Raw genomic sequence first — 23,344 nt, 5'->3', positions numbered from 1 at the left:
AGTAGAGCTAGCCTTCAGCTGGGCTAACGCAGATAGTACACTAAAATCAATTAGAAATGATAGTAATTAACATTTTAATTAAAAGCGCTAGTGAATGTTCCACTTTCAGGTGTGTTTAAAATGCTTCTAAAATATACCATAGACATTTACTTATGAGGCAAACCTGCTAGATGTGCATTCTCATTAAATGGGGCTGAATGCGTTTTGTTTTCAAAATCTCCTTGACAATAACATATTTATTTAAGCCATAATCAGTTGCACAGTAGTCCTTGTATTTCCATTTGATACCAGGCATTAAGTAATGATTCACTTACATCTGTAGCTGATTTGGATGTTTTGGGCTCAGCAACAATAACAGGAGTGAACTAGCCTATGTCATATTAACACTGCTGTGTATTTCACCGTTTGAGTTCATGAAATGCATTATCAGAGTATTCATCTGTGTATACTTAGAGGAGGGATGGAATGACTAGATTGAAATATATTTGTATTTATGATGAAATGTGCTCTCAAACTGCAAAGGTTATGTGCAGTGTATCGATACGGTATTTGTTTCAAAATCACCAGAATGTCGTCATGTTAGAACAGAGATCTAACTATCAGGAATGCTGTATTCTCTGCAGCAGCCTGTAATCTGACCTGGATATATTGTGATGTAGAAGCCATTTTTCTATTATAGTCCTTTTTGCAGCTGGAGGTTGAGGAATTGTGTTTTATGTTCAAATATCTAGTTTACTGTATTAACACGCAATCCAACCTGTTCTAGGCTGTCGAGATACAACAATTTATGCAGTTTATATTTGCGATTTCGTCTATATTCCAAGCAAGCTATGTCAAAAGATATGTTTTCTCTCATTTCTCTGATACGATTTTTTTCCTTATGCATTGAATTCGTATCATTTAATTGTTTTTTTCTATAATCTATGTGGCAAAGAAAATTTGCTTTAAAACATTACGTGTTTCCTCTGGGGTCGTGCCTGTAATTTGTATTCCATGCATGTGTGGTGTTTCTGAAGCCAGAAACCTGCATCAGGGCATAGTTACCACATTTCCAACATAGTAACCACTCATAGAGAATGGGAATGGTTGTCACTGCTCAGAAATTTAAATCACATATCTGCCAGAAGGCAATAAAAAGGGGAAAAATGGGACTGGGAAACACACGACTGAATCTAAATTTGTCTAATGACACTTAATGGTTTGACACCATGAAAAGGTCAGGGTAAGAAATATTTATTTTAAGATATAAAATAAAAAAATAAAAAAAGTCCACCAACACCAGCAGCTCATGTCACATCGACCTGTGTCTGAGTTAATTGGTGCGGTTCGCTGCACAGTGATGACCAGTCCCTGTCGGGAGAGAAAAGCGTTTCTCGAGGTGAAACTAACAGTGTTTAATTGGATTTTGCAAGGTTTTCTCCTTTCCTTTTATTCATTAAAAAAGCTGTTGGAGAAGAGGTAAGCTAGAAGTGTGCATCTCCAAAAACTGCCAAATCTAAAACTTCATTAAACTTCATTAAAAAGATCCATTTTTAATGTCCATTTTACCACTGGTAATGTGATTGGCGAAAAAATGTTCCTGTGTGATTTAAACATTGGAACAGCTGTTTAATATTCATCCGTTTGAGTTCTGTGGCAGTGATCCATAAGCAGTATCTCCTTTCAGAGCTAAATTTAGAAAGTTAAATGCTAGATGCTAGTTTTTGCTTATCGCAGATGTGCTGCATTCATCTTATCTTACTAGATCAAACTTCATTGTTTAATTAGCATGTGAAAACAGTCTGGGTGAACTGTTTTAGAAGCGTGTAAAAGGAGCAGTAAAGTACGGTATCTTGTCTCGTTGTAAAGTTACATATTAAAGCCTATTTATAGACCTTTGTGGAATAATTTGTGACACAAAGCACAATATTTCTGTGTAGCTTTTAAAAATGTTATTCCATTTGTGCTTAATCTTGTTAAATTATTTTGCCAAAACCTTGGTTTGAAGGGGACAGTAAGAAAGCTATAAAGTTAATTCCAAATATTTGCTCAGATTCATAATTAATTTTGCATTATTTTTGGCCTTGATTTGTTTCTGATTCAGAGTCTACTTAAATGCTTTATGGGGCCAAGACAAGATTTATAGGTCCTTGAAGGCATTATTGGCTGTGTTCAGTGTGAAGAGTGTTCATTTTGTTGGAGAATTGGTGTGTCAGTCACTTTAACTGAAACTGCTTGCTGCTTTTGTCCCTGCTCGGTTTAAAGGAGGTTAGTTTTGTTGTTTTTTTAGGTCATGTGTTGCTCATTGCCATTTCTGTGTGATAAGGTGATGTAGTTCAATTATTGGACTTTGGGTAGAGGGAAAGCAGAGTAAATGAGTGAATTCCAGTCTGTGTGGCTGCACCTCCCTGGCAGGAGAGCACCTCTTTATCTTCCCAGTCAGACCTGCCCCCAGTCCTCCACCCCTCACTGGGGGGTGGGGGGTGGAGAGCACCAGTCCATTGATTGGCTTAGATATTTCCTTAACTTGCTGACTTGGCTGAGTGAGTTGCTGTAATTTCTTCTGCAGTGTGAGCATGCTTATCTGAGCCATGCAGGTGTGCTAGGAGATCTATAAACAGCCTGCCTGAGCAGTTTGTACATGTTACAAAATTCTAGTGGTAAGAATGTTATGTGAGACTTTGTAAGTTGGTCATTGGATGTAGTATAATTTAATGAAGGTTTGTGTGGTTAAACCATATTGATTACACAACATTATTCCTTTTTTCAATCTAAGTAATTTGTTTCTTTTTAGTAAAATGTTTAGGTTCCACAAAACCTAAGATGACAGTGTCAATGATTTTCTGCCTTTTAATTTATTTTTTAATGCTCTGTGTTAATTATTGAAAATTCTGAATCCGTATTTAGGAAAAAAATGGTTATAACTCCAGTTCATTTTCACAGCTTTACCTTTTGTAGGCATTAAGGGGATTTTTGCATCTAAAATATTTAGAAATCTAATAGAAACCAGGTTAAAAAGAGGTGCAGTATATATTGAGACAGTTTTATATTTAAGTTCTGTTGGGTGCAATTTGGGTTCAGAATCTTATGCACTCTACTAAATGCCATTTGTTCTGAAAGTGTGATTTTTAAAAGTTGTTTTCCCTAAATTTGGGGCACCCGCTGGAGTGACACTGAATACCCCACCTTTGTGTTAAAATGTGTATTTTTAGTGCTGAAAATGATATTCCGTGTTCACTGTCGATCTTTAAATCAGATTAAATTTGGAAATGAGAAATAACAGGTACCTCTTTCTGCTTTATTATTCATGTGAAGAACAGAGCCTTGTGTGGGAGATATGAAGGAAAGGGGGCTTTGACAAGATTGTATATGAAAGCTTCAGCTTTAATCCATTTTGAGACAGTCTTTTCCAGTGGCGTATTGACAGCTTTATGAGGTTCCTTTCAACTTGGAAGTTTGCTTCCTTTAATTTTAGTTGATGTCATGAATCTTATGTGCCGGACTGCCCCTCTCTTTTTTTTTTTTTACTTGTGGACATGTGAGTTGCATTAAAGCCAGTTTCTATAGGAGTCTCACAGGAAATGCCTTTTAGGAGACAGAGCTTGCACAGTTTGAGTCCTCACACCTGGTTTGGTTTCTGATTGCAGTCTTGATTTTCAGCTAAGGAAAGTATTGGTCTACAAGGAGGATTCAAATCCACTGTTAAATGGGAACAGTTATGTGAATCAGATTTTCTGGCGACCCTTCCTTCTGCTGTTTATAGTTTTGGTTATGGTTCCATGATTATGATGTTACATTCAGGCTTTGAGTCCTTTTTGTGTTGTACACAGAGTGACTTTGTACTGAATACCCTTGAATAGTCTATAGTTGTTTTTCAAGCAGCGTTTCTTCATAAAGGCAATACATAATGAAAAATACCCCCGAAGGCATTTATTTTATCTGTGAGAATATGCCAAAACATTAACTGGCTGCCAGTGAGTCCTTGTGGTACATTTAAGAGTGTCAAAAACACTTCTTTTGTAATGCACAGCAATAATAAGAATTATTAAACACCCTTGAAGCAAAGATAATAGCTAATGTTCTGGAGCTACTGTATATTTTACTGTGCAACAAACGTACACATCTGGTCTAGTCCAGAATGCTTGTTACTTTCCTCTGCTGATAAAGGCTATTGCACAGGTTTTATCACTCATAGTTGATACCATGTATGATATGTATTCTTATCTGAAATTGTGAATTCAAAGTGCTGTTAATCTTTGCACTTGTAGGTGAGCTGTAGTCTAATAATAACTCAGTGTTTTTAAAACACTGCCGGTTGTGTTCAGCCAGTTGGTAGTAATGAGCTTCATGGTAAAAAAAAATAAAAATCTTTTCACATTCTGTTCTATTATAAGATCAAAAACAATGCCAGAGCTACATTTATGTTTTAATATTTGGAAACAAGTAATGTGTGTCCATGTGTGTATTGTGCCTGTGATGTGAGGGACAGCTTTGTGCGGCTGTCCTTGTTCCATTTGAGAGCACTGCTGTGGGAAGTGTAGAGAGCTGACTGATCAGACAGCGGATTTGAAGGCGGGACTCCATTAGGGCCCTGGTAAACAAAGAGGTTGTTTTAATCCTGTGGCAGATGAAGTAATTGAATGCAGAAACAGATGCTGCCTCAAGTCATGGCAGTGTGCCAGTCCTGTTTTCTTACATCTTTTTTTCTTAATGGTTTTGTTTTTGTATAGTCACTCCAAGGTTTAGCTTTGGATTTTGTTTAAGTAAAGCACATTTTAAGTATGGTATTTATATGAACACTAAAGATCAATTATTAACAATATTAAAATACTGAGCAGTTGTGTAGTGGGATGGTTCCCACATGACATGATAATGAAATTTTGCAAAACCACATTGAGGAATCGGGATCTCTGAGAAGGCCAGTGAGTTCGCTGTGAACATACAGAAGTGTTTTTTTCCTGTCCAGTTCAGTTTTTCTGAGCCCCCAGTGATTGCATGAATTCGAGAATGGAAATATATGTTATTTCTCTTGAATTCTGCAATTACAATACTGAATTACTGCTCAGGCATTTCAGGTTTTTATTTTTTCAGAAGCCTATTTCTTTGTCATTTCAAATAGGCTGAAATGTGATAGTTAAAAGTAGTTAAATTTAAAATAAAGCCTCTTTATCATCTGACATGCATTGCAGACTTCACTGCAGAACGTAAGAGGAACTGCAGAGCTTCACGTTAGCAAAGGAAAATCTTGACAGGTGTGAACAGGACTGCCAGCAATACAGAGGGGAAATGGGGACGCTGTTCTGCAGTCCATGCTCGTTTTAGAAAGTGGTGGGGGATTCTGCTCGGGGGAGAATTTTACTCCCAGCTCCACAGTTTGGGATGTTGTTTTGGAATGGCCGGCACTTTGCAGCCTTAAAAGAAGAAAATAATTTCAGCACAATTAAAGGGCTTTCATCCTAGTTAATCTGACCAAATACAAAATAGTGCGGTCTCTTGCTCAGTGAATTGAAAGGCAGGTTCTGCTGTACAGAGAAGGCTTTCTGTCAGGAGCTTGGAGTGCTTGGACATCACTAGCTGTGGTCAGCCAGTGAAATGAGCCTAACTGTTTTTGGCTGTATGCAGATTTTGCACACCCTGAGCAAAGCCATCATTGATTTTGATTTTTAAAAAAAAATAGCAATAGGTAACAAAATGAAGAAGGAAGTTTTGATTTGACACCCCCCTGCCCCAAAATCCTCTTCTATAAATGTGGCTTTAGAGACAAGTAAAAATGTCTGTCACCGTGTGTTTGTTTCTCTGTATTATATTCAGTCATAAAGACCCCTAACTTAAAAAAAAAAACTGATGAAAGCTGACGAAATGAGAGAGAGAATCAAGAGAGAAATACTATAACATGGAAAAAAGATCTGGGTAACCATATAAACTTGTTTTCTGAATTAGTGAAAATTTCTGAGTCCGACATTGTGGGGATGTGATGAATTAATTGCTGCTCTTCAGATAAGACAGACAAAATTACCGATAGTCTTTATCTGTCTGCTTAGTTTTTCTACTCAAGTAGTTTCTGTGTGGGTGAGTTCTTCAGTGAAAAAAATCAAAAGATCCAGAATTTTCAGTGCAGATAATACAGTGAAGGTACTTGCAGACATCTCAGTCTGGTTTTGCACAGATGATTGTGGTTTATTTTTCCTTCTAAAGGCAACTCCCAACGTTCAGTGAAAGCACCTGCCCAGCATGGCTGAGGAGACGCTATTTCTTCAAACACTTGGGAGTCTGTGTAACAGTAATTGACAACAGCAGCAATCTTGCTACCCTTACGTCTGTCAGTGGCTCCTGACAAAAGGGCAGTCTCCCCCTCTGCTCTTCCTGTCACCAGAACCTATCCCAAATCAAGACTTCTCCCTCCAAGAGAACATCTGTTGGGGGGATGGTCTGTGTAGAAACATGACTATGCTATTGGTAACTTAGCAACTGAGTAAAATACAGGGTTTATATATATTTTAAAAAGTGGGGATGCTTTCAGTCCAAATGCATCTCTAGTCTTCTTTTAACTAAGCTAGGAAGTGGAAAACCAAGGTTTGTTTTAGGCATCAGGCCAAGAACCAGATATAGACAACTTATATAAAACACTGTTCACTCTGAATTAATGAATTATCTATTTATTTGCAACTTACAGTAATGCAATATGCCTATACTTTGAAGTAGGCATTTGGGTTTCATTTGTTATTATATTTATATATCAAAAAGCCTATAAGGATCACTGTGACCACATTCGATGTCTCTGTTGTGTCTAATTCTGTCTAGTTCGATAAACAGTGAGCAATATCAAGCAATAAACCATCTCTTTTAACAGTTATATAATGCATCTGCAATGCAAGATCTTCAGACTCAAAAATATTATGCATGCATGAACAGATGAAGTCTAAACCTGGAGAAGCATCAGAGTGCTGTGAATTAGTGTTCTACTGAAAATCGCCTTCCTTCTTCTCTTCTGGTACATGGTCTGTTAAACCCACATGGTTGACATAGAAACTAGAAGGATGTTTCTTAATCGCAATGTGTTTACATAATGTCTTGCATGGTAAAACACATGCAGCAGTTGTGCAATATTTGTAAAACACGGCTTTAGGCTGTCTTGACAAATATAGGCTTTGTATGAAGATGGAAATGTTTACATGTGGCATATCCACATCAGTATTTTTGTATGAAGTGGACAGTGGTCTCTGTATCAATCAATCATTCCAACCAAGAGAAAGATATGTGCAGGAAATGTACAGTACACATAAGTCTGCTCTTTCACATTTGCTAGCAGTTTCCTTGAATTTTCTGCTTCGTTGTTAATTTTGATTTTGTGGATTATCCAGAAATGTGTCAGTGCTCTTGCAAGCTCTTAGAGCTTTTCTTTTTGGTCTCTGAGATATATGCCAGTAATATTGCAACTTCAGTTAAACTTTTTTTCTGCTTCATATTATGTCTGAGCAGATGACTGGAGCAGATAAAAGAGGCAGTGGTGAAAGATTAGTAAACAGTTTCCTATTGACTCATTATTTTAGAAAATAAGGGTGAAGCCTAGGTCACATTCTTCAGCTGGTGTATGTTAACAGAGGGGGCAACAGCCCAAGTTAGCTTCCATTTAAAATTCAGGGCTGAGGATCTTGTACCGTCATGGTCTTCGGACTTTAACAGAATTTAACCTGAAACAAGAACCAGAATTCATATAATTCTGAAATGTGATCAATGAATATAACAGTGTATGAGAGTTGCTGACTTTCAAATCTGAAGTTGTATAAAAATATGTATCTTGCACATATGTACAGTGCTTTTTTTCCTCTAGTATTCTGAACACTACCCATTTTCAGATTCTTGATGCTATTTGTCCTATTCATATGCATCCGAGTAATTTTAAATCAGGTGACATTGCCAGTAAACAAATATCCCAAATATATAAGTAAGAAAATTACTGTTTTAAAAGGAATATGAATGACACTTATTCCATAGTTTACAATTAGTGGTGAAGGTTGGACAGACCAGCACAGTCAGACGTTTTTTTTAGTGGCTTAAATGTTTCACTTAAAAAACTGAAATTAATGATAGGACATTGTTTTTTTTTTATTTAATAGCAAAGTCCATTGCATGTTGCTTTGTTGCTTCTGTTTGACAAAACACCATAGACCAAAGAAAGACTAGGTGCATGCTATTGTTAAATTTTTTATGCTATATTGACTTGCCTTTCAAAAAAGGCTCTTCAGATATTTTAAAATGTTTGATGACTAAGCACTCATGAGGTGATTCATGATTCATCGGCAGCTTGGAGCCTGAACCTCAGGTTTTTATTGTGACCATCAAAGGAGGGAGACATGCTGGTATATTGTAATAATTATGACGCAACTTATTTTAAAGACAGGCTGTTCTTTGTTTGTAGTTCCCACAATATTTGGTAAATCAGAAGGCTGAGCTAAGGAAGAATGAGTAGTGCATTAAATTCTCAGTACCTTAGTTTTTGTACAGGCCTTGTTGCTGAGGTCTGGGCAGATTTTATGGTACAAATCTAGAAGCATTCTCGAAGTACCTGGAAAATACCGTGCAGTAAATTGATCTATGTTCTGCTTCAATTTTATTCGTAACTGAACTAAGTTCAATTTTCTTTTTGCTCAGAGAAATATAAAATGGATTAATGATTTACCATATTTAGTGATATTTTTTAAATGGGCTATCTTTTTTTTTCTTGCTGTATGATGTTTTTCCCAAACCAAAGAAGCCTGAAGCATATTTATTTGTACCATTCTATTCATTATGTCCTTAAGACTGTTTTGTGGTGAGATTTCGTTTTATTTGTATTTCCATCAAAGGAAAAGTGCAGTGTTTTTGCAACTGTGTGGCTGATGTTATTGTAGCATTTTTTTAGTTCTGGGTTGAGCAGGCAAACAAAAACAGTAACCCCTTTCCTCTGGACTTGCCAGCTTCAGCTGTGTTTAAATCCTGGTTAACAGTTTTAGCCAGTAAATTTTCTGTGTAGCGCAGGGCTGTTGTTAATACCAGACACGTGATTTTCATCCTCACCACCCCTATATTTATTAGCCCCTGCCTTTGGCCTGAGTACCCCTGGTCTGGCAGGTCATTGCCTGGTTTTGGGTAGAGACCATCCACTCGCTGTGAAAAGTACCACAAAGGAAATAGGAAGGAAAAAGGAAATACTCATTTTTTTAACTCCCTTGCAGTTGACAGTGGATCCAATTGTTGTGTAAGCTGAAATTGCCATCCTCATTAACTGCCCAGCATTTGATAAAACAGTATGTCAGTGTTACTGTAAATTCTACTGTAAATGTTAAAAAAAACAAACTAAAAGAAATTGTGAGTTCATTACAAGAGTATTATTGGCTGCAGTGGAAAGTGGCCCTTGTGTTCTTACAAGGGTTTCGAAGAGAAGCTCAGAATCTGTAGCTACTGCATAACCAGTGTGATGACTTTAAATGACTGCTCGGGAGTCACGTGCGTTTTTCCTTCACTGCAGAAATAAGGAAGGCGTGCTCAGGGCTGACATGCAGGGCTTGCTGTTGTGAGATTGGCAGTTTGCCTGCTGGAGTGAAAGTGTGAAGAGAAGGAGGAGGAGAGAGTCAGATTTTACTGCCTTGGAATATTTATATATTTAGCTCTTTTCCCAAACTGGAAGACCTTTTAGTTCTTATAGGTATAAGGGCATGCTCGAGAATGCTGTTCAAATAAAAAAATGTGAAAGCTAAAACCAGCATTTAGTTTAAGAAAAAAAAACACACATCCACTGAAGTTCCCAAAAGCATTTCTGGTTAAAACCCACGTTATGCAACATGCTTGTTTTTACGTATTTTGTGTGTAATTGGTAATGCAGTTTTGCAATCACTTTGGAAGCAGGAAAACTTTGTGGTTTTCCTCTTAGGATCACATAGTAAAACAGAGATCAGTCTTTCAGAACATTTTGAGTTACTAAGAAAAACTGAAATGATTTACTTGATTATTGTAACGTAATATATTACTTTATTAGTGTGACACTTAGATATTGTTTTTTTTTTCAGCTTCTGTATTAAGCACACTTTATTTTAATATACTGTTTTCTATGTTTAAAATCTTAACCATTAAAATATTAAAAGTGAATTCATAGGAATTTAAAGGTCATTTTTTGTAAGGGAAACTAAGCTTTTTCCTACATGTTTTTGGAGCACTTGACTTATGGCTGTCCTGTTGGACTGGAACAGTTCTAAACCCACATAAAGGCCGCTCTGTCTTGGATTCTAAGGGCTGTCTCATACATATACTGTGAGTTTTAAAACTGTTGGTTCTACTGCTGTCTTTTTTTCCTGGAAATAAAACATTGTGAAAAATTTAGGAAAAGCTATGATGTTTTAAGCTTCTAATACATTTTGATACAACACCAACAGTAGACTTAATTTCCATGAGCTGCTGTAACATACTGTAGCTTTCTGGTGGTGTTTTTCAATCTGTCAAATGTAATTCTTAGTTTTAAAATAGTTTGGTATAATATATTTGCATTTTGAAGGTGCTCTAAGAAAGGTGAGTGCTATTAACCTGGGTCTTTTGAGTCGTTTGCATTCTTAGGACATTTGTGTTTTAGCATCTGTAAGAGGCAGTGGAACTAATGCTTAAGTGCTTTTTGTTTTTTAGATATTATTCAAACCTTTGTTAAAGTTGCTCTTTTTATAGGTTTCGATTTAACCACTCAGGAGCCTGTTCTGAGGAATGTTTTATTCACTGGAAAGTCTGTTGAGGGCTAAAACACAATGTGTGTGCCAGAAGCACCTTGGCATAATGTCACGCACAGCAGAAGGGACAAATGAAATCTGAGGACCTGATGCTTTTGAGTGGTTTGTTTGTTGTTTAACTGGAATACCTGGACTCGACGAGGGGTCTGGCAGTGCTCCCTGTACGAGTGTGGTCTTGCTGGGCTGCCAGCCCCAGAGCAGAGCAGAGCAGAGCAGATCTTCTGTCACTGCCACTGCGGGCTGTGGACCCGCAGCACTGATGGCACATTGCTGGCAGGGGCCCAGCTCTGTGCCGAGGAGCAGAACGCCACAAAACCTCCTTGCTCTGGGACCAATTAAACACCCCGAAACAAGTCGAATTATGGGGGTGGGGGGAATCGGGAGCTGCTGTAAAATGTTTTTGCAGCACAGTGGTATACTGTTGACTGTTAAGCCTGCGGTAGATTACCTTTAATTTCCTTTGAGTTTAACAAGGCTCAGTGCTGCAAATTGTTCCCCCCCGTTATGATTCAGGCAACAGTGAGCACTTATGGTTCTCATACCACTGTTTCAAAAATGTTTGATTTTAATCCATTGTACAAAACTCAGCATGAAAAAATATGGGAAGTCATAGATGTTTTTTTTTTACCAAGTATTGTTTTTTTAACAAGGTTAATGTTGTACAATGGTACAGTAGTTCAAGTTTTTTATCTGGTATTTAACATCTGCTAGTGAAATGAACTTTTGATCTGTATTGTTGACAATTTCACTTAATCATTAATGCTCCTTTTCCATGAGAATATTTGCTTAAATTCTCACTGCTGTTTTATTTGTGAATTGTTTCTGTGTTGTGATATCACAGAATCAAATATTGACAAAGGGAAAAATTGTGTTTAGATGGCCTGAATGCTGTAAAAGGCTATCTAGCCATTGCCAGACAGCCTCTTATTCATCCTTAGGTTCCTGGAATCATAGTGTATAAGGAAGGGACTACATCCTAGCCACACAAAATACCACACACAAGCATTCAGTGACAATTTATAGACACTCCTTCATCTATCCAGCATGTCTTTGGGAGGTGAGAAGAAATCGGAGCCCTTGGATATAATCCGTGTTATTATAGGGAAATCATGCAAACTCCGCACAGAGGAAACCTGGATTCAAGCAGAGATGGACCTAGTACCCAAGAGCTGTGAGACAGCAGTGGTCTCGGCCATGACACAGCACTGCTGCAGGAAATACATCTCAAAGAAGGGAATATATTTTAAATGTTGGATTAAAATTAAAACTTTTACTTGATAAATCTTGTGTGCGATGTTCAAAATGTCATATTCCAATATTACATTTAGTTTTAAACAATAGATCTTGATGGTGACTGTTACTGAAGGACTTCAGCAGGAGGTTTCGCAGAAATTCAGTACAGAACACTCAGTCTTTCTCATACTAGAGCGAGAACATATCCTTTTTCTGAGCTAGGGACCAGGAAATTCCCAAAAGGCTATGCTATAGTCGAATGTCTCTTTTAGCAGTGAATCATATGAAATTTTAGAACTCCAGGGCAGCCTTGTAATTCTAGTACACATGTGGCCTGAATAAATTCCCTTTTTTTTCTCTTCCAGCACTAAAAATATATGCCTTGTTTGAGAAAGGAAGAGAAATCCTGTTCATGTGATAAAGTTAGTAAGAAGTGACAGCTGTAAAAAGTGTGCAGATGTTCAAGTTTGTTTTTCTGGGTCTCTGTACTATTTCACAAAAGGTGAAGCCGAACGGTCTGTATTAATTCATGACTTCTGTGTCTCTGCAGGTGTATGTCGAGTTTGATGACCTTGAATGGGAGAAGCGTGAGTGGGTCAAAGTTTATGAAGATTTCCGAATATTCTTGTTGGAGCACCAGCTTGTTTGGGCAAAGCAGAAGGAGAACGGTCAGCTTCAGGGAACAAAGCATAAGCAGACGCAGTGGCCTGCCTTGGTGAGTCACCATACCCTCGCACATTTCTTGTCCTGCTGATTGCTGACTGTTTTAAACGATAAAACAGCAAATGAAGACAACAGCTGCTAGTTAGATATCCTCCGATTGGAGTCTGCATTTTTTCCTGATACTTCGTAAAGGTTATAAATATTTTATGGACAGTGAAGTTGTGGGGTTTTTTTTACAGATTACAGACTATTAACTGTGTAGCTAAGGAAATGTGGTCTGTGTTTTGATTATGTAACGTGCAGCACAGCGCCATCTGGCACAGGAATTAGCGATAAGAGTTCAAAGAAAGTACTAGTGACAGACCAAGCAGTTTGATGGGAAGAGCGCACGTCTCACTGTCAAGGAAAAAAAAAACAGCATCTATGTGATGTCTTGCACTCAGAAAGTTCTGTAGTCCTCGCGTTTAGATTTCTTATTCCTACTTTGGCAGTATTTATTTTTTTTTCCAGTTGCTAGTCCTTTTAATTGCATGCTACATATGCCTGATTGAAAAACTAAAGATTTGAAACTATGGAAACACAAACCCATTCAGCACTTTTAAAATAAGGTTGTTATGATCTTCTTTTCTGATGCTATAGGGTTTATTTCCTACATGAAGTAATGTGCAATGTTAATACTGCTTTGGGACCTCAAGGCAAGATATTGTCACGCAGTGAGATGTTAAAGATTTAACCCATGGCTTTCTGTGTCATGTTTATCTTCAGTTTTTTATTGGCACTCCTTATGTCTTTAACCTCACTTAGTGCAAAAGACATAAAAACTCTTACTGAATTTTTGCCTTCTGCTACAGATTTTATAGCCTGAAAGCACAGGATGGTTGACTCCGTGTGCTGAGTTGGTTTCCTGACTGTGCCATTGTCTGGCTTTCGACAGCCTGTGTGCTCCAGCAGAGCCTTAGGGGGAGGGGGAATTCCTGCAGTTTTTTATGTTTGTCTGATGATAAGTTTGGAGCTGTGAATGAGCAACATTGTACGATAAAAGCTCGTAATATTCTGAAACGTAAATCTTGTCTTAGACAGGTATTCTTTTAAAAAAGGGAAGTAGGTAGAATGTTTTAAAATAGCATGCTATTGGAGTAAAATCTTTTGCGTTTGTTGGTTTGTGTAAGTTAAGTGTGATCTTCATTTCTGTGGAAAGGTCAGTTGGTTGAAAGTAAACGTAAGCTCAACAGTGCTTCATTTTTAGAGCTCAGATTTCCCAGCATGTCATGTGGACCCTGACAGACCTCTTCTAAAACATGGAAAACATGAGGCAAATAGATCCTGCTAATCTAGGAGGAATCCTGGCTGCTGGATAGCTGAATCGAACATTCTTGACTTGGGTTTTATGTCCAGTGTCTCCTTTTGTTTTTTTGTGTATATTTTTGTTCTGAACTACATTATTTCTAGCTGCAATTTCAGGGAGCCATGCACCCTGTTATTACTCCTGGATTCCCCTGAGTCAGCAAGGTGGCCAGGTCTCTTTGTATTAGGTGGGGCGTGAGCTTTTATCTTTTCCCTCTGACATACTCTTCGTGAAGGACTTGTGTGGCCCCAGACTGATCACAAGGATTGTTTGTGTCCTCCTGTTTGTTACAATTCGGACCTTGACTAAACTTGTAACTTTTTTTTTTGTACTTGAGTTAAAATGTGTTCTAAGTGAACAGGATTGAAGGCTGTTGGCTGTTGTCATATTACAAACCCGTTTCTCTCTCATTAAGATGACGGGGTTTTAAAACTCCTGCCAGAGCTATTCACCTTTCCACTGGTTTTCAGGTTTAAGAATCCAGTTCTGTTCAGAACATGCTGACATTGCAAATTAGTAGTGGTTTGGCTGCCTGTTGCTATTCTACTCCTGTGTTCTCCATTCTTTATAGTCTAAATTCATGACCTTTGCTGTAGCCTAAATTTTGTCTGATGTTAATGTTTAGAAAATGTCTAGTATAAGATTAAGCTTTGGATTTGATTTATTAAAATGCAGTGTATAAATATTACAATCATTATTAGGGGTTGAGGATATGATGAGTATGGAGAAACAGTTCTGTAATGACCTTGGCTTGTGAAAATCAAACGGTAACATTTGACCTTGAAAACTGAGATGTAGGCTTATTCATTTTTTTTTGGAAAGGAAACCAAACATATTTTTCATTTGTTGCCTTTCAAGATCTCTGGAAGACATCCCGGTAAATTCTGAGCACAGAGGCAATTTTCCTTCATTTTCTATTCCATTTTATTATCATATCAAAATTGAATCTGGGCTAAAGATTTGTTTGTATAGGAACTAGGAAGATGGGTGTTGATATCTGTGCAGTTTTAATGTTCAGAACGATAACCGGGGAAAAGTCATACTTTATACTCTAGTTCCCTTCAGTTCACACTTCAAAAACACTCTCTTGCATGTTTGTGTTTTCAAAGTTTTTTTTAAGGAACAGAAACTTATTGTGTGCGTTATGGAAGAAAGAGGAATATAAAGTTTGCGATAAGTTAAATATGACCAAATTGCCAGCCCTTAAAAGAGATGTGTGGTGGAACATCAAGAACTCTTAACACAAGACTCTTCATAGAACAGCCACAGAATGTTGTGATCTTTGTCTGAGGTCTTTGATCTAACATGCCTTCACATTTTTATTACTTGCCTAAAAAATAAATAACACCCTGCTCACAGAACAGTATTTAGTACAGATGAGAGCAAATCATTTTGCTCATTGTTTAATTTAGAAAATAAATTTAAAAAGAAACACCGCTGGTTATTTTTTAAGTTTTAAAACGTCATCGTCATGAGTTTATTTTTTTTCAGCCGATAACATAGGAAAATAGAACTAAATGTAAAAGTAGTACAATTAAAGTGCTCTACTAACATTTTATGCAATTCGTGATCTGAGAGATGACAAATATGCAAGTTAGTTTTTATTAACTGTCATATATTGGCAACTTTGACAATGGTAAATGGTATGCTTTTTTGCAGTAGTAAATGTTAAATGCCTTTTCTGTGATTTAGAAAAGTGCAGTTCATTTCTCTCCCAATCACATTGGACACTGATGCGCGGGGATCCTGGATATCCACTTCCTGTACTAAAACATGGATCGTGCCTTTTTCTAGAATTTTTTCTGGTTTTCAAAAAATGAAAAACAAGCGAAACTGTTCAGCAATGAGTGCTCTTACTTTAAGAATCGCAATCGCTGCTGTATTAATATTTGCAATGTTTGAGACTGAAAATTTTAGTGGTCAATATATTTAGTGGTATTGCAGGTCTCTACACTGTCAGACCAGTGTACATCTGCTGCTGGTGACAGGCTGGTTAATTCATAGAGCCAAAGATCTGCAGTATTATCTCACCACACGAAGCCAGACTAGACTTGGAAGTACTGAGCATGTTGTATTTAAAACATGTCACCTTTCAGTTCAACCCAGTCACAAGGAGTTTGCAGCTGGTTAACATTGTACTTGCTAAATAACAACTGCCACCTTGCAAATGCTTCTAAGTGAAGCTCTTTCACACACTTTGATTTTAAGTCTTTGGTTTGGTGTATACAGCAAGGGGCCAGCTGGTTAGGTCTCTGTTTTTCTGCTGCTGTGGGAAACGCTGTTGTGTGCTCTCCGTGTGGGACGGGCAAGACAGCTGTGTGCTTCTGTTTCCCTTTTTTAATTTCGTAGTTTCTCTTCTATCTAAAAACTCTTTCAGATGCCAGCTTGTAATGTGTCCTGAAATGTTGTTTTAAATTACTGCTGCTGTAAGAATTTTGCTTTCACCATGCAGAAAAAATTGTCGGTGGGAATAGAACACTCAAAAATGATTTTTAGTTCTCTGTAAGGCAATCATGTTTGGTCCATTGGCACTTCAAAAGATCCTGGTTTTACTGCATACCTGATGAATTCTGTCCTAAATAATTCTAGCGACCAAACATTCAGTTAACTGCACATCGCTAAGGATAAGTGTTTAATAGGAGCTGCATTTCACCCTATGTGTGGGCTGCACATTGTTTCCTTCTTTATTTAACAAATATCAAAACAAAATGTAAAAATTACAGCAGTTCCCTATTTGGGAAAATAGAGAAAATAGCCTTTATTATTTCAGTTGCCTTCTAAATTAGGTGAATGTCATTATATAACAGTTCTTTCTTGAAGTTGTAAGGAATAATCACTTGCACAGCAAGTCTGGTTTAATAATTTACTGGTTGAGTCCAAGTGACCCCAGCTCACCCTTAGCAAATCTAGTCTCTTCTCAAACCCAGGAAATGATTAACGTTGTTAGGTACTGCTGGCTCCTCCTTCTCCCAAGAGTCACTGCCTGAGCTGTCATTAAGACAAATAAAGGATAGACGTTTACTGTTTTCAGCACACCCTCACAGTTTACACTGACTACAATAGCTTTTTGTTGGGGGGTTTAAATTGCTTCAGTCAGGCTGATGAAATACACTGGAATCTGATCTGTTTACTCTCAGAAAAGGATCTTCATATAAACAGCAAATAAATATTGTGTGCAAAATAAGTTTCAGTCATATTTTTTAAAGTTTATGCTTTGAAATCTACTATGTATTAAACTCTGTAATGCAAAATTGTGGAAAGCACACGTTTTTACCTTATGACTGGAATATTTATGTAACTTTAAATCTGCTTTAGCTGTCAGTAAAGCTGGAATATCACTTGCTTGCAGCATTCATGTAATAATTCAGGTTTGTATGCTGTTGAGTTACTGCACTTTTACAGTAATATTGCTTTAATAACTTACAAAACAACAGACGCTCTTGTGTGTTGTTAGTCTTTTACCAGGCTACAAGTACAGATTGTGCAGTGCTTGTGTCTGTGGGGGCTAAATTTATTGCTTTTATGCGTTTGCTGATATGTTTTTAAAATACTGTATTAGACTGGTAAACCCATAATTATTTGGTAGAGCTGCCTCTCTTTAGCCAGCTCCCCCCTGCCCTCTAGTTCCCAAGTTTTCAATCATCTGGTAAAGTGTGCTGATACTTAATGTTGCCCAAGCATGTGTGCAGCTGCCCGGGGGGCTGGTGGTCGGGGTTCTTGGAAATTGCCGAGTGTTTGAGAGAGAGTTGAGGAGGGGGGGGGGGGGTTATGCTGAGACTGGGAATATACAGATGATCCTTCACTGCCAACTGCACAGCTGGCTGCTTAATGGTAGCAATCATTGGCAGGCAGCATTTACAGGGGAGCCTCAGGCTACTCGAGCCTTTCTTCACAGGGCGTGGGGAGGGGGGACTGGAATAGCGGTAGGCATTTAGGGGTGGGATAGAAGATCACTGTACCTCAATACAAATGCTCTGGATTTTAAAATTAGATTACCATACAGCAGGCTTATCGACTCGCATTAAAAGGACGTTCCCCTTCCTCCTCTGTTCAAGCAGTGTTCAGTTTTTATCTGTGCTCTTGAGAGCCATAATATTAACCCCTCAGAGTTATTTCAAGGCTGACTGAAGTAATTCAAGTTATGTTGTTTGAGATATTATGTTGAGATTGCTATTTCTGATGGTTAAATGGTTGTTTTTACTCTTTATTTTAGCAAATAATGCCTTGAATTTATTATTTTTTTCAAAAGCTCATATTTTGATTAGAAAGTAATGTGTAACTTTTTTGATCCTGGTTTTTATCCGTATGTCTTGAATATTTATTTACACGTGCAGTAGTTTAAAATTAACTTTTGTTGTGTATTTTTACATAAGATTGCTTAATTATCTTTTAATGAATCCAAGCCCCTGTCTTTGCTCAGTCATGTATTTAATCTTGAAATAAAAGAATTCAGAACTGTAAAATGGTGCATGTATTAGCGAACCTATCTGCTTTGTTTTGTTATGATAATTAAAGCTACTACAAATTGGAATTCACTTTTCCTCAGTTACCTAATAGGATAACACTTTATCAGTTTTTTCATTTTTAGGTTTTATTTTAAGATTTGGGATTGTGATCCAAGTCCAAACTTTGAGTGCCTTGCGTGTTTCAACCAAACATTTTCCTCAGACACTGAAATGAGAGGTGTGAGAGCTTTCTTCCCTGAGGCAAGTCAAACTTAAAGTGCTATGTGTATTGTGATGAATATAGGTTTAAATATTTCTGGTAAACATTCTAATACCCAAAGCACAGGACATTGTTGAAAATACTACATACAACATGTAGATGTAAAAGGGGAGCAGTATTTGATCTAATTGGTAGTGTTACATTATCATGTTACTTTTACACAAGTACTTCCATGCAGTGCATTACCAAAAGGCTGCTATATACTGAAGGTGGGACTCTGACCTAACTAGCTTCTGGCCTCACACTACACATACGCTGCATGCTCTGCATGATTTTGAGGATATTCATGGCCAGATTGCTTCATGCTCTGTGGATATCTGAGGAGTTAAAGCCATGTGAAACACAAGTTCAGGCTTGCTTGTGTATTGACCCTGAGGGCTGAAGCCAAGCATTTGCTTACCTTGGACTTCGGTTTCCACAGTTTGAGCAGAAACTGTCAAAGTCTATCTGCTGTATGTCTGTGCCTGTGCTGAGGTTCAGACCAATATATAATGACCTTTCTGAGCTTGAAGCTGTAAACGCTAGGTTTATTTGAGTACATTGCAAAACACAAACGACTAGAAACCTGTCTCGCCACGTTCTGTGATTTGCAATCTTGAGTTAATATTTGATAGTAAAATGTTTTTTTCTATTAATCTGATTTTACAATTACATGGTGTATTTTTTTCAAACGGAAGAAGAGCAAATGAGGTTGCTTTGAGACGCTAGGACATGCGGAAGGCACTTTGTGGTTACATCAGATCAGAAATGTGTTGCTGCATGTTCCAGAGCTGCAGAGAGACATGTTGCCAGTAGGGGTTTGCATTGTTTTTCAACAGTGGAAGTGTTCACACCCGTTTCAGATTACCTTAAAGCCAGGGTGTGGGGAAGTGAAATTTCTGTGGGTTTCCTGTATGCTATCTCTGGAGTATTAGAGACTTATGTTAGCTGTATCTGAACACCCTCAGAAGATTAGATTTATTTTTCCCTACGTCTGATTGCTACAAAGCTCAACATCTTTTCTTATGCTCCCTGATCTTATGCATTCAGCAGACTCTGAGAACGCTGTTCTGTGCAGTAGGCTGGTATAATTGATTGCCTTTGTTACTACCTGGGTGGCCCTGGCAGAGAATTTGCAGTAAGAAGGTATACTTCATGTACTATTTCGAGGGGAAGTGGATTTTTGTGGTGAGTTCTTCATTCATTTCCCCCATTACTGTAGCCTATGTTTTATAGTGCTTCCGTTATGAGAGCGTTTTCACTACTGTATACAGTTTTATATGAATGAGAACCTTAATTATTTTTCGCTCTTGTTTTTTAAAGTGCTCTGGTAGAATTTAAAGTAGTTTTTCTTCCTCTTAACAGGCTAAATTTAGAACTGGATTGCATCATTTTTTCTGCTGTTAAAAAGTGCTGCTAAAACACACTGCATATGTAGACGTTGGCATCCCTTATCATTCTCATGTTAGAATAACTGAGTATTTCTGTATTCATGTAGAAAATTGAAAGTTAACATTTAAGTCATACTCTGCAACATATAATACAAATCATCAGCTGAAGCGAGTTTGAAGTATTGTGAGATACTGCAGATGGTACAACTTAAGCATGACTTCTCCATATGCCAGTATAAATGTTTAACATTACTCAAGGGAAATAATATTGAATTTTGAAAGGGTTACTTAGAATGTACTAATTCACTGGTTTGTTGCACTAGACAGAAATACTAGGTCAGCATAATAAATGAGTTGAATTTCTTGTTCTTTTCTTTGTTTTGTAAGCATTTTGGGTTTGAACGGTTTGTAAATTGCTTTTTTAAAAGAAATGTCATACAGGAATATCCGTAAATTGATTTATTCTGTCAAAATCTGTAAATTATTGCTCAGACAGGGCTCTTAAGAAGTCTATTGTTAGGAAAAGGGTTGAAGTGATGAGAAGCAGATCATTCCTGAAGGGTCGTGTCTGGGAGGCCCACTGTGCACAGTTCCCATGTTCTCTCCATGTATATGTAGGTGTCCTCTGGGTTCTGGCAGGTCCAGGGTGCAGTCCTGCCTTGTGCAGCTCTCACATAACCATAAGGCTTTCTGATGATGGATTGTTTCAGCTCGGGCTGCATGTGGGGGCCCAACTGCTTAAGTGCTGACATTCAAAGATTTTTTTTCCTTTTCTGTGTTGAGGAGTACTAATTTGACTATTATCTTCTGAGTGTACATTATGTTGATGATATCAGCAGTCCTGGTCTGTGGGACAGCAGCCAACTCCTGAGGCAGAACCTGCGCATCAGCTTTCTTGATGGGGGTCTTGTACACATCAGGACCAGCGTTCATCTGTTCAAAGAAATCAGTTAAGTGCAGGTGGTGCCGTAGGCTTAGATCACAAAAAAGTCAAACTTCACATTTCTGCTGTGGCCTGGCGAATTACCGAGCATGAACCCCAATGAGTACATTGGGCGGAACCCATTTCCTGGCACACATTCACGCAGATTCTGTGCCAGGAGTGGACTGAAATCCTGCAGGGGTTTCTAGTCACAGATGCACAGTGAAATACTCTGCTGCCTTGCACAAGACACAACAAATGATTAACCCCGCTGTTTATGTTCTTTCAAACCTGTCTGTTTATTTGCTTAAGGTCTTTGTAGTTTTGTCTCTCTCTCACTTGTGAAACCTGCTTTGAGATTTTGGGTCTGTGCTCCAGCTGAATTAAGAATTAATAGCACAGGAAGGAATTGACATTCTGTCGAATACATCTTGTGTGTATGCACACTCTGATCGTCTGCAGCTCTTTCATTATATCTTAGTGTGCCTGCTTATGTAGAAGCAGGCCATGAAGGTAACTGGGCAGCTGTTCTGAGTTACTTCACCGACTTCACTGACGATCAGTGCACTGTTACCTTGCAGTTGGAGCACTTCTCCATTGGGCTCCTTTGTCTGGGAATGACTTCTGATTAAACGAATCCTTACAATTCAGCAGAGGGGAAGAGGCAAGGAGGATTATGTTCTTCGAAAATGCAATCAGCAGCAGACAAATGAATTCACAGACCTGCTTCCCCGAAGGGCTGAAAATATGTGGTATCCCAGGCCTGCCAGTAGCTTCATGCTTGGGAGTGTATTTTAGGCAGTCATATCCTTTTCCTCCTCCAGAAAATATGATACTTTAGATTTAAGAGGTAAAGCATTGTTCTGTCTTTTCCTTCCAGAGTGAATTTTTATTTAGACAGAATTTAACAATCTGTATTTAATTTTATACTGTTCTTGAATTAAATTTGCTTTAGGTGATCTGAATGTTTCCCAATGCCAAATTGTCAACTGGTTTCTTTACTACGCTATGACTTAAGTTTTCTTTTAAGAACATTTCGGAAAAGAGGGTGATGTTGGTGTAAGAAATGTTTAGAGACAAACTGAAGTAGTATGTTTGTTTTTTGGGGTGACTTTCTTATCTCTGCATTTTTGAGGTTGTGAGGTACGGATTTACAGATTTCTTGAATTAGCATCCACAAAACACTGACCAAAACACTTTATCGTTGTCCCAGTATTGGTAAATTGAGATTGGTCTTCGCAGTGTAATATATCTGGAGCAGGCGGAGGAGTGTTCAGGGCAAGTGCCTGCCTGCTTTGTAAAGTAACTTGTTGCATTGCCTAGTTGTGGGGAGATGACAAAGAGCACTTGAGATTTAAACAGTTTGAGTTAAGGACTTATTTTATCCCACAGTCTGACAAGGTTTGCAGAAATCTAATGTCGATACTAATCTGGTAATACTGGGGGTTTTTTTCTTGCATGTTTTGCTTCCTAAATGGAAACAGCTGTGCAGAACTATATGGCTACACCCCAAAAGAGACTGTAGCAATCACATGCTTGTAGTTGAACTAGCAGACCAGTGACTGGCTGTATTTTAGCTCTGTGATGTCCTAATTGGGTTTTTTTTTCAGGTTAATTTTAGGAAAGCCACTTCAACAACGACTGTACTTTATTCACAACATTAATTAGAATGTTGTCAGAGTATTTTAGGGTTGCTTGACTATTCTGAAGTGATATAGATAGTTAAAAAAAACAAAAACTGCAGATACAGTACTGTAGTGTTTTTATGCAGTTTGCACAGGCTTAGAGCCTAACCGTAATAACATAGTCATTGTGTCGCTGGTGCAGTGAGGGAGGAAGCTGTGAATGAAAAGAAGAATAGTTCAGAAGTGCGTTTACTTGTTTACTATGTTGAAACACAAAAGGTGGGACCGATGTTATAGGTTAGAGAATTGTGTACTGCAGATTGAGTCATGAGCACCCACATTTCTTTGTTGGGTACATCCTGTATATTAATATGATCTTGACCTGATTTGATCAGACCAAATGCACTGTTCCTTGTTACGGTTCATTTGTGAAGTACTTTTCTGCATCTTTAAAAGTAGCAATAGATAAATTAATCCAGCATGCCATGTGACTTGAAAGCAATCTGGTGCAGTGTGCAAAGCTTGCATTAAAACTAATGGATGGTTGCCCTTCTTGCTTTAGATATCTTATTGGCAGCTTGCCTGCAGTTTCTGAAAGACGTTATTTGGCAGGCTCTTCTGTCCTAATTTTAAAGCTTTTATGTAGCAAGCAGGCTTCCAAAAATGTAGGCTAACATTTCAGGGGGATTAGAGTAAAAACTAATGAATTTACTTGTATGTGTGAAGACTTG

The 23,344-nt window shown here is 37.9% G+C and overlaps 1 protein-coding gene across 2 annotated transcripts in view; it reads left to right on the top strand.

Moving 5' to 3' along the window:
• The window catches only part of jmjd1cb (jumonji domain containing 1Cb), a 98,875-nt gene that overhangs the window by 27,990 nt on the left and 47,541 nt on the right, over positions 1 to 23,344 (top strand). For both annotated transcript variants that reach the window (XM_088915825.1, XM_088915824.1), the window contains exon 2: positions 12,514 to 12,678. In XM_088915825.1, coding sequence (XP_088771951.1) covers positions 12,514 to 12,678 — 165 coding nt within the window. The remainder of the gene's footprint in view (positions 1 to 12,513; positions 12,679 to 23,344) is intronic.

The sequence above is a fragment of the Atractosteus spatula genome, chromosome 5 (genome assembly GCF_055471065.1).
Source record: "Atractosteus spatula isolate fAtrSpa1 chromosome 5, fAtrSpa1.hap1, whole genome shotgun sequence".
NCBI lineage: Eukaryota > Metazoa > Chordata > Actinopteri > Semionotiformes > Lepisosteidae > Atractosteus > Atractosteus spatula.
The sequence above is the reverse complement of the archived record's forward strand: the minus strand, read 5'-3'. Positions and strand labels throughout refer to the sequence as shown.